Below are 13,035 nucleotides of genomic sequence, written 5' to 3' on the forward strand. Positions count from 1 at the left end.
CCATGTATTATTCTCACTTAGGTTAGAGATTTTACCGAGTTTTAGCATTAGGTGCTTGTACATTCATAAAAATAGCATGAAATTGTCATAAAAGAATGTATCGATGCAACCTAGAAATAGCATATACAGATATTGCTTAATTGATTCTATAAGTATGAATTACTATCACTTACAATTGATAATCTAATTCAAAGTAAATAATCTACAAATCAAACTACAAACAAATTACTATATTACTTGCTATGAGGTAGAATCCTCTACTTTTTCTTTATTCTTTTATTATTTGAAATATATTTATCATAATAGCTTCATTGTGAACAGCGTTGGGTAACTTTTTTTTTTTTTTCTTTTCTTTTCAGCTTATGTCACTAGACAATCATTTTAGAACTAATCAGCCATGAACTTTTAATTTCAGAAAATGATTTTTCATTTGATGCTGTAGCGAGAAAGTTAAACCAATTTCAAAGTATTGTTACTAATAAATTCATTATTTGAATTCTCGAAAGAAGAAAATACATTATCTGATAGATAGCGTACAAGAAAGTCGTATTGGTTTAGAAAGAAAGTCCCTTGTTTGAGTGTTCTGAAAAGGATGAAAGAGAAAAATTCTATTTTTATAATTTGATTTTATACTAATGAGCATGGGCCGTTCAGTTGAAAGCTGATTGAAGCCACCAAAATGGATCAAAATTGAAATTCTGAAAAATTCGAGTGATGATAGATAGTAGTATTAAAAGTGTCTTTTCCTGGTTTGTGTGGACCGGGCCTCCCAGAGGCAATGGTTCGGCTGGAGCTTTTGAGGAGGCTCACTCCGCCCACCGCCAATTCTTTGTTTTCTTCTTAGACGGATACTCTTTTTTCTCTTTAAGGGTTCCCCTGGGGTTTATCTTAAAGAGGTTTTAATGAGACCTGACCCTCAGCTGCGTCTGTGCTCTCATGGGTTTAGATTCTCTTTTTACTTTTAATAAAATTTCTATTTCAGCAGTAGTATTAAAGTGTCTTGAGTGGATAAAATGTGAGGTATCATTTGGAGTACTTATTTCGTGACAAATTTCTTTATTACACGTAAAATAAGGAGAATATATAAAGTGATTAAAAGTGATAGGATTTACACTTTTTATGGATTAAATTTTGTCCTTTATGAAAACAAGTCAATTATAATGGGACAACCTAAAATGAAATACAAGTCATTTTTAGTAGGACGGCATCCTACAAAGAATTTTGAGTATTTTAAGTGTTAAATTTTGATAAATATTACACGTGAATGATGTTGAATGACGTGTGTATCAAAATGAACATATCATACTTATTATAAACAAATTAAAATATAAAAAAATATCATACTTTTTAGGGTAAATATCATGAAAATCTTTGAAGTATACCTGCTTTATTAAAAATATCCTGAAACTTTTAAAATTTTCTCTAAACTCTCAAAATATCAGGTTTTTATCAAATACATCCCGCATCTATTTTTCGATCACAAAAAACGTAGTGTGACTCGCCGGATGCCACAATATAATTTACTCCCTCCGTCCCGGCCAAGACGCTACATTTACTTTTCGACACGGGATTTAAGGAGTTGTAGATTAATGTTTTAAGTGTGTAATAATAAAGTGATAAAGTAGGAGAGAGAAAATGATAAAGTAAGAAAGAGAAGGTAATAAAGTGATAAAGTAGGAGAGAAAATGTAATAAAGAAATACTTAATTAGTGTTAATTAAGTGTTTAAAATTTCTTATTTTTGCCAAATATAGAAATGTAGCATCTTCGTTGGGATGACCCGAAAATGAATATGTAGCATCTTGGGCGGGACGGAGGGAGTATATTCTATTTTTTTTAAAATGCAATGGCAAAAACAACGTCGTTTCATATCATATCATTTTAAAAAATCCACTCTGAAATTTAAAATTCACTCCTATCGTGTTTGAAATTCACGCTAATAACCTAGAATTAGAGATAAATACGATAGAATATGGTACGAAACGAAGTCGTTTTTTTAATGTCATTTAAAAAAAATAGAATATAAATTACATTGTGGCATCCGGTGAGCCACATTACGTTTCTGGTAACCAAAAAATAGATGCAGGATATATTTGATAAAACTCTGATAGTTTGAGGGTTTAGAGACCATTTCGAAAGTTTCAGGATATTTTTGATAAAGTGGGTATAGTTCAGAGGTTTTCATGATATTACCCTACTTTTTATAGAAGAATGAACTATTTAATTAAATTAATTCACGGTGGAGTTCATCGAGAAAATGTGTGGTAGATTCGAGGTGGCTAATGTAGAGATACTAATACTAAACTAATATTGTATCCCTCTCATTTGACTTAACTTGTATTGTTTTAAAGTTGTTTCATTCAATTTGATCCATTTTCTCTTTGTTAATCACTTTATACTATATCAGATATGGATTATTATATTTTGACATTATAGTTTATCATTCTAAATAACCATGTCAAAAAAATAGGCCAAATTGATTAGGATAGAGGAAATACAATTTATATATAAATCAGAACCGAAATCACATTGATTATAATTGAAATCAACCAAAATATAATTTGATTTTCAATTTTTGTAACTGAATCAAATTACGCCAGTAAATGAAATGTTTGAGTGAACGTTCTCATCTAAGAAAAAGACACATATAAGGGTTCGAGAACATTGAGTGACAATTTTTGAGAAGCTTTTTAACATGCTCAGAAGCATACTGTTTTTTATTTTTGTCATGTGCGACGTCAAGTTAATAAGGCGGCACATGAGTTAGCTCGTTTAGCTATTGATTCTCATGATGTAAAGATCGGGACGTCAAGTTTTTCAACTTAACTTCTAGATATTGCTCGTTTTGATTTGAAATAAATGATTGTATTTCTACTCTCAAAAGAGAAAAGAAAAAAAGAAAAAGAAAAAGACGACTGTATATAGAATAAATTAACAGGAAGTCACACCACATTTATATTTCGAGATAGAAAATTACATGCCATCTGCGCAGCTTGTTCGTGTGATTGTAATTGGGCTGGACAATATTCATTTCATTTTATGTGTTACCCCTTAAATATGTTGATGTTCAAATTAAATAAAATTACATAAAAAAGTAAACGCAAACCCTTATTCCAAAGCTAAAATCATTTAGTAACAGAAAATTTTATTCAGATAAATAAAATTGTGGAAATAGTAGTTATTGTGACCAAAATACCTTTGTATCGTGTGACAATGCAAATACAATGTTACACACTTTTTTCGATTTAGACTATTTTATAAAATTATGTAATAATCACAAGAAGTATGTAGCAGTGTATTTTATATTTTGCACATTTTTTTCACAACTACACTTTTTGCGAAAAAAGTGTGTAACACTGTAAACATTTTTGTGACCATTAAATGATTTTCGAAAAATTGTGTGACAATGTAATTTACATTGTTTTTTTTAGGCGACGTATTTTACATTGTTATACACATTATTTTCGCAAAAGTGTGTAACGGTAGCGAGTTTTTGAAGAAGACATTATTTTTTTAATTTTTTTTTTTAAATCATTAAAAGTATATTGATACATTTAAATAAAAAAAAATTAAAACTAATATTTTTAATTTTTTGTTTCATGGATAAAACATATTTTTGCCTTATGAAATGGATTAGAGTAGTCTAGTCTTTAAAATTTCGATGATTATTTCCATATAAAATTTTCCACATAGAAACTTCAAAATTCCCACGCTTATAGCTATCTTAATAGGTCGGATGTGGACATTTTAATTGTAGTTATTATTATTATGTACCAAAAATCTAACACTAATTTCTTCCCCTTCATTTGTTTACTTTCTCTCACACTTATTTTAGCTATTTGATTAGAAAATTCAGAATTTTTTTCTCTTGGAAAAACTCATTTCAAAAAGTTAGGCCTTTGTGAAGACTATATACACAAACACACTTTAATTTTCTTTCTACTTTTAGAATTTTTGATACTGAAATTGGTACGCTACCTTCTTTTCTTCTTCTTCTTCTTCTTCTTCTTCTTCTTCTTCTTTTTTTTTTTTTTTTTTTTTTGTTTTAATCAGTGGAACGTCTTAAATTCGAATTAATTAATGAAGATATAATCAATTTGAACGTGAAACGTCTTAAATTCGAACTAATTAATCAAGCTATAATAAATTAATTATAATTCAAATGTTGAACCACAAACTTTTAGTAATACAGTATATCTAGATATTTTTTTTTCATATGATTAATGTAAAAGTTATGACCAAATTATACTTAACCTATAAAGTAACTGCATGTGATATGTAAAGTAACTCTACTTTAGTAGTTCTGTAAATTTATTTTAGTTGCGCTCCTTATGAGATTTGAATTTAAGACCATCAAAGTGCATATATTTTATATGTTAAGTAAGCTTTTTATTTAAACCACTCCATATTTATTATTTAGGGTATGGTTAGGTTAACATGATGATTATTTTTTATTTTATTTTTTAAATTCAAAATATCGCTTCCTACGAAATTCAAATATTAGATAATAAATTCATTTACCAAATTGATTGATAAATATATACGACAAGTCTTCATGATTTAAGTATTGAAAATAGTTCATAGTTTATATATTTTAAAATGAGCTTTTCTTTTTGTCTAATTCTAGGTGTATATATATATATAGGCGGATTTTGTACTAGTCAAACAAGGAAGTGGAAATCAATAATTGTCTCTCAACATAATTTCGATAATTAATTATAGCCAAATTTTAGTGTTTTGGATAAAATTGTCTCTGACTTTGTGCGCTCCCCCTTCCTCAAACTCTCAGCTTCTTCGTTTCTCACACTCCCTCTCTCTATCTCCTACGAGTTCATCTCTCCGACGACTCCTCTCTCTTCGTTGCCGTCGTCATCATCCTTTTCTCCGATTCATGTATTATCTTTAGTTGTAAATTTATTATGAGAAAAGAAAAATATATAAAAAAGTTATCCTTTTAAGTCTCTCTTTCTCTTCTCACATTTTCTACAAAAGAGAATTTCACAATTTTTCATTCTACTTTTCCACTTTTTCATTTTAAGGAGGGATAATATTATCCCTTCATATTTTGTGTGATAATATTATCCGTTTTTAAAATATAAAAGATGAATGAGAAGATGTGAAATTATCTTTTATAAAAAAATGAGAGAAGAAAAAGATTTTTAAATTTTTTATCTCAATTTTTCATGATAAATTTATAATAAAAATAACACACCTTAAATGATTCACACGTAATTACGTCGTCTCCTTATATGTGGAAAAAGAAAATGAAGCATCTATGGAGGAAAATTCCCATTTTGTATACTAGTGAGTGCCGGTCCATTGTGTGTTGTCCGCCACCAAAATGATGAAAGCAATTTCCTCAAATTCAATGACGACAATATCAAAAATTCCACATACAAAAACTTCCATTTTCCTATTTTTTTTTTGTTTTTTTTTGAGAATTTTCCTATCTTATCTTAATGCCCGCGAAAATCTCTCTAACACAAGATGCTAACCGCCACATCTACTGAATACTGTTCATCTACATTTTTTATTTTATTTTTTCAATATTTTTATTCCGCTTTTCTTTTTAACTTTATGTTTTTATTTTTGCAAATAATTTTCATTCTTTATCTTAATTAATTTGTAAAATTAGTTTTAAAGCCATTTTAAAGATTATGATGCAAACTTTATAAAAATATTTATGTGAATCAATTCAATTGCTATTATTATGTAATTTTTGTTTTTGTCAAGGATTTATTCTGAAATGTTAGTTTTATGTTCAAATAAATTTATCGTTTAAAGATTTGATTAAATTTTTGGTAAAATAATTTAATTAAAAATTAACTTTATTTATAAAAAATAGACTATTCCATGAAGTCCACTATATAATAGAGTGACTACTTGTTGGAGATGATCTTATATATGTAAAATTTTAATTGATTAATTAATTATATTTCAAGAAGTTTAAGTCGAACAAATCTTCTCTGTTCTTTTTCCTTCGTTGCTTTCCAATTCTCTCACACTTGATTAGTATTGACGAGAAAATTCACATGTTTTTTTTTTTTTTTTGGAAAAATTGATTCACGGATTAGAGGATATGAATATTAAAAATTGTTCCATGTGATTAGACCTTCGTGAAGAGTAGTTTTCAACCCTACATTAGTCACAAATTTGAATCTCCCAGCGTAATTACATCTATATTAATCTATATAATATATAAAATAGGAGTTTAACGGTAATTTTTTTCCACCAAAATTTCTCTCTCTTCATTTATCTTTTTTAGTTTTGATTCTTTTCTTAAAATCATCAACTTTGATTCATAAAAAATATTCAATATGGATTAAATAAAAGATAATGACAAGATCTTTAATTTGATATAAAAATTATAAAAAATAAATTTAAAACAAATAAGTTATTAGTTTTTAAGTCATAAAATTATTCTTTTTCTCTCACATCTATCATATTTCCTCTATCCTCTCCTTTCTCATTTCTCCAAATACAACTTTACGTTTCTTATCTCTCATTCATTTTATCTACTCCATATATATTTTATTTTAATTCATTTTTTATATTTGTATTAGATATCATTTGTTATATTTTTCTATTTTTCTTATTATGATAATTTAATGCAACTAAACTATTAAAACTTATATTTGTTCATTTTAGAACTCTTTATTTTTTTAAGTCAAATTTATATTAATATAAATGTGTAGATAAATAAATAATTATATATATATATATATATATATATCTTAAAAATAGAATTTTAAATATTAAATCATATACATTTTATTTTTAAAAATTAACTACATATATCTCATGTTTTAACGCTTTGTTTTTTCACTTACCCATTGATACAAAATATCGGTAAAATAACACAAATAAAATTTTTGATGCATATAAAAATAACCATTGTCATGTTTATTCAAATCAAATCTTTGGATGTTGCATAGGAACTTTATTTTAAATTTTTTTATTTAAACAAAATGACCACATAAATCTTATATAAATATGCATTCAAAAAATATATTAAACTATATGCAAATAAATAATTTTATACATTTTAGAATATTACTCCAAAGAGTATGTGATATATAATGATACCCATTATCATTTATAATTGCTTTTGATATTTGATGATATATATATATATATATATATATATATTTATATATATATATACACACAATATCATTTAAAATTAATTACTCCCTCTGTCCCATTGATCTTGTCCTATTTTTTTTTGGGTTGTCCCATTGATCTTCTCCTGTTTCTATTTTGGGTAATAATTTCACACTACAAACCAATATGGCCCACACACTTTTACTACACTAATTTAACACTTCTTAATAATCGTGCCCAAAAGAAATGAGACAAGCCCAATGGGACGGAGGGAGTAATTGGTATTTCAAAAATTGAAAATTTTTCAAATTCATGTTTTTTTTAATCGAGATCGTGTCGTGGATAATTTCAATTTTTTTAATCCATGTTTGCATTAACTCATATTTAAATTATGTTTAATATAGTACTCCCTCCGTCCCAAACGAAATGTCCTATTTCTTTTCGGCACGGAGATTAAGAAATGTGTATCAAGTAGATAAAGTGAGTTGGTGGAAATTATTTAAATATTAAGTATAGAGAGAGAGTGTATTGCAAAAAAAGGAAACAGGACATTTCGTTTGGGACAGGCCATAAAGAAAAACAGAACATTTCGTTTGGGACGGAGGGAGTATATTTTAATTATTTAAAATATCATTTAATTTTAATGTTGGTCGTGCATCGCACGAGTGGGCGTACTAGATTTTATATCAAGGCCTAGTGAGAAGTTTTAGTAAAATAGAAAAAAAAGTTATGTATTTGTAATTAATCTAATTTTATACGCATCGATGATAATACTAACAAGTGACTAAAACACGATTCCACTACAACAACTTGTCCAAGTAACGACATTGATTAAATTTAGATTAATAACCTATAAATGTGATTAACGAACTTACAAAAAGAGAAAACTCAAACCCAAATTAATTGACGACAACTTAGTTACGTAGGTTGCATACTTACATATTCCATTACAATATTCTTCACAATTATATACCAAAAGTCTCACACATTATTGGCTATAAATACCCTCCCTCCATACACATATTTTGCAATGAGAATGAAAATGAAGCATTCAGTAGGCATTCTGTTGTTGTTGATTGGGCTAACAATACCATACATATGTGTAGGGCAAAACTCAGCCCAAGACTTCCTTGATGGGCACAATAGGGCTCGTGCTGCAGTAGGGGTGGGGCCCATGACGTGGGACGAAAACGTGGCCAACTTCGCTCGGAACTACGTGAATTCGAGGCTGCGCGACTGCAACCTGGTCCACTCCAGCAACAGGCCGTACGGCGAGAACCTTGCCGCCGGCAGCGGGGATTTCACGGGGCGGAGAGCGGTGGAGTTGTGGGTGAATGAGAAGGCTAACTATAACTACGCTTCCAACTCATGTGTTGGAGGGGAGTGCCTTCACTACACTCAGGTGGTGTGGCGCAACTCGGTTCGACTCGGGTGCGCAAGGGCTCTCTGCAACAATGGCTGGTGGTTCGTCTCTTGCAACTACGACCCCCCGGGCAACTACATCGGCCAACGTCCTTATTGAACCCACACATGCATGCAATTAAAGGAATAAGAGGATATATATGATGTTGTTCTCATATATACTACAATTAATGTAAGCTGAGCATGCATGGCTCATATCTCTTCGTTACCACCATCTATCTCCTCAATCAAATAAAATAACTAAATATTTATGTTTTAGTACAAAATACTTATTGAGAGACAGCTGCCCTATACGCGTGTGTGTCTGTTGTGCTGAAAAGTTATGTGTTTTTTTAAGGGGAGATTTATATGTTAATTAATAGTATAGTACAAGATTTTGAGCATATTTTTCTTTCAACTTGTGGAAAGACTTGATTTGTCGTCCATGGTAATAATGGTGCTGCGTGGAATTGAGCTCAAGTAAAAGAGACCAAGATAATTAGAAAAATCTTTTGAAACAATTTTACCCAATTATTCATACATTTCAAAATATCATTTTATTCTTTTGGAGTCTATTGCATATATCTCAAAAATTTATATGTAATAGAAATTGATTTACTTGCTACGTGCTAAATGTTCTTATGATTTTAAGGTTCTTGTAAAAAACCTATCTAGTAAAACTCATAATACATGGCCTACTGCTAGTTTTAGTTGGGATGACCATAAATGTTCTTGAAATGTTCTCCGATCGAACTGCAATTAAATTATAATTAACCTAGATTAGGATGACCATATATATATATATTTGAATATTCAATTACATATTTTTACCACATCAACAAATGGAGGATGATCGAGTAAGCAAAAAAGATAATTCTTCAAAATGTAATGTAAAAATATATAAATAACGTATTGAACTGAAAAACTTGATTAAAACAAATTGAAAACAAATTATGCTTAATGTAAACCTAGGTATTAAAAGCGGCTAAAAAATAAGTAAAAAACAAAAAAAAAATATATGAAATTTAACTACCTAAAATATCAAGATTCGGTCAACTATGATGGCATATTGGGCGGTTACAATTTAAAAGCCAATTACTAAGACACCCTTTCGTATAATAATCGATTTCATTAAATTGAATTATCAAAACCGTCGGATCATCCATATCTAAGGGTGGATATTAATTCTCTATTCTCTAAAAAAGATGTATTCTCTATGGATCCATTCTCTCTCTCTCTCTCTCTCTCTCTCTATATATATATATATATATATATATATATATATATATATATATATTCTGGAACACATTAATTAGACTAGCCAACAAATTAGCCCCGACATAATTAAAAATCGAAGTTGAAATATGATGCGATTTCAGAAGAATAGCGCACTATTGCACAACCGCGTATTATGATACTACACTATTTATTGATGTAGTACAAATGCAGTCTATAGCTAAATCTGTCGAGGAGAAAATAAAAGAAAAATAATCAAATAACGAGATTCCATCTAAAGGTAATTAAATCTAAATCTAAGACGTAGTAAATTAACTTTTAACCTTTGCAAAAAAAAAAAAAATGAAAAAAAAAAACTTAACATTTGTTTAATTAACTTACTCCAGCTCTGTCTTTGTTTAGATGTTTATGAAATCATCTGCAGTACTATTCTAACAATACACCATTTTATCTCTTTGATTTCAGTAAAACAATATTAATTATTAAGCTCTCAATATATATGCTAATCGTGGCTAATAAAATAAAGTCAATATGCTAATCTGGTCAATTCAAACTGATGCTATTACGAGTGAGCGGCCATACAATAAGTGCTATTAATAAAAATGACTCCTAATTACTACTCAAACCTCATAGCCTGCAACGAGTGTATTATATTTATGTACTATACATATACACATATTAATTACATAAATAGTAGTATTCGTCATGGACAAATTTGCACTTGACGATATTACCGAAAATTGTATAAGTCTCATACTTTGATTGGTATAAATATATACAAGTGCCCAACTTGTTATCACCAACAAAAATGAAAAACTATAATAAGTTTCCATTGGGCATTGTTGTGATGATCATCATGCTTCAAGATTCATGTGTAGGGCAAAACTCTCGACAAGACTACATCAACGTCCACAACGCTGCCCGAGCTCGAGTAGGGGTTGGACCCATAACGTGGGACGAGAACGTGGCGAATTATGCTCGAAACTATGTTAGGCAAAGGGTTGGTGGGTGCAACCTTATCCACTCTACTAATAGGCCATACGGTGAGAATCTTGGCAAGGGCGGTGGGGATTTCACGGGCAGCGCGGCCGTGGATTTGTGGGTGAAGGAGAGACCTAACTATATTCATACTTCCAACTCTTGTGTTGGTGGGGAGTGTCTCCACTACACGCAGGTGGTTTGGCGCAACTCCACACATGTGGGTTGTGGTAGGCTTCGATGCAACAATGGCTGGTGGTTCGTCTCCTGCAACTATCATCCTCCAGGAAACTATATTGGCCAACGTCCTTATTAAAACTAACATGGGTGTTTTGAATTTTTAGGTTAGGGTCTTCTTGGTGACATTTTATTGCTTTGTGTGGAGAATTGATCAAATAAAGTTTGTTTGGATCATGAATGATCTTGTAAAATTAGAAGACATATATAGTTTGCATGTTTAGCATTTGCGGAAGACGTTTTTAGTGAATGGAAATAAACGAGGCGTTAGTTTTGATTAATTAAGTAAGGTGCTAGCTAGTTCAAAAATAAATAAAGGGCGTTCTTGTGCATGTGTGCCTATTTTGCGCCACTAAAATTGGCGATCAAGGTAAGACCACATAATTAATATGGCCAATAAATTGATATACATGTAGTCGTTATCAAGGTAAGAACACGTAATTAATATGGCCAATTAATTAATATGCATGTAAATGTGTTAATTAGAAGTTCTAAGGATATTAAAACTAATAAATTAATACGCCAATATAAATCTACAAATAAATCGCTTGTAATGCACGAATAGTTGTTCAAACTTAGGTTTAATTTGAATCCTAAGAGAGTGAAAATTCACTATATTAACTTAATATGCTATTCGAATATTAGAGGCAACTTATTCATGCATTTATATTTGCTTATTTGTTGTTCTTATTTCTAACTAAAATATTAACAGTCATTTTCACTATTATCTAACCATATATATAGGGTTTAGTTTTAGTGAGATTGCTATTTTTTATATGAGAAGTGAGAATAATGAATAAGCCAATACATAATGTTGAATAACAACATTCAAAAAATTATAACGAAATTGTCCCAACCTATTTATTACATTTAATTAGCTTCTCGATGATCAACTGAAGAACTCGATCGGCTAGCTAGGATCCATGAAAGGGCTTTAAGGACATTTGGGAGCTATAGTAATGTTGGAGTATATAATTAAGTCTATTCACCATCACAATTTTAGAATAGTACTAGTACAATAGATATATATTAGCTTGTTAATTATCATTGAAAATAAACTATAATTCAAGCACTATAGATATATATTAGCTTGTTAATTATCATTGAAAATAAACTATAATTCAAGCACTATAATCTACTTTCAAGAAAATTCAAAATAATGTTTCAAAAGATAATGTCCTCGTAAAATATTGTGACATTTTTGCAAAAAAAAAAAAAGTCTATCGGAATTAAAGGGTTAATTCACACCATCTAGTGAGCTGCTCTGGATCGAGAAGAAATCTCGATCATTTATATTTCAATTCCCTAAATGCGAATTCAAATATTTAGGGAACTGAGAAAAAATCTCGATCATTTATATTGATTGATCCTACGATCTATATATATTTGCTATGAATATATTCCTTAATTTCTATATATATTTTGGAAAGTTACGACACATTGAACAAATCAATAATTTTGATGAACAGATGTATAAAATTTAGTATGTTGGAAATCTGGTAAGTTCAATAAATAGATGTATAAAATTTAATATGCTGGAAATCTGGTCAGTCCAAGATTTGAATCTCACCTCAAACCAAAATGTTTATTCATCACGATTATTGACTTGTTCATCAAAATTATATATCGATCTATTTAACGATTATAAATTTCGCAAAATGTTTAATTTCTCCATGGAACCTAACTAACTAACTAACTAACTAACTAACACATATATATATATATATATATATATATATATATATATATATATATAGGGTGTGGTTCTAGAGAGAACTACATTGTGAGAACCATCAAATCTAATGCATCCACGGTAAAAATTAATGCATTCGCTGTTAAAATTAATGCTCTCAAAAAAATAAAAAAATTGCTCCCTTCAGGATTCGAACCTAGGATCTACATTCATCCAACAAGATGATGCATCCACCGTAGATCTTGATGATCGAATGGCTGAAAATGGTTTTCCGTTCTTCTTTTATTTAGTAATTCTTTCTTGAACCTCTCCATATATATATATATATATATATATTGTAATGATAATAAATAGTTTGTTTCAACCATATAATCATGCATGCATTTT

At 29.4% G+C, this 13,035-nt stretch overlaps 1 protein-coding gene across 1 annotated transcript; it reads left to right on the forward strand.

Annotated features, from left to right (window-relative positions):
• Nucleotides 1-7,988: 7,988 nt before the first annotated feature.
• On the forward strand, nucleotides 7,989-8,791 carry LOC131005227 (pathogenesis-related leaf protein 6-like). Its single transcript, XM_057932067.1, has one exon. It carries the CDS (start codon nucleotides 8,134-8,136, stop codon nucleotides 8,623-8,625), a length of 492 nt encoding a protein of 163 aa, XP_057788050.1. The 5' UTR covers nucleotides 7,989-8,133; the 3' UTR covers nucleotides 8,626-8,791.
• The last annotated feature ends 4,244 nt before the right edge of the window (nucleotides 8,792-13,035 follow it).

The sequence above is a fragment of the Salvia miltiorrhiza genome, chromosome 1 (assembly GCF_028751815.1).
Source record: "Salvia miltiorrhiza cultivar Shanhuang (shh) chromosome 1, IMPLAD_Smil_shh, whole genome shotgun sequence".
Taxonomy (NCBI): domain Eukaryota; kingdom Viridiplantae; phylum Streptophyta; class Magnoliopsida; order Lamiales; family Lamiaceae; genus Salvia; species Salvia miltiorrhiza.

Coding starts and splice junctions, on each gene's coding strand:
- LOC131005227 (XM_057932067.1), top strand. CDS start 8,134: ATGAGAATGAAAATGAAGCATTCAGTAGGCATTCTGTTGTTGTTGATT.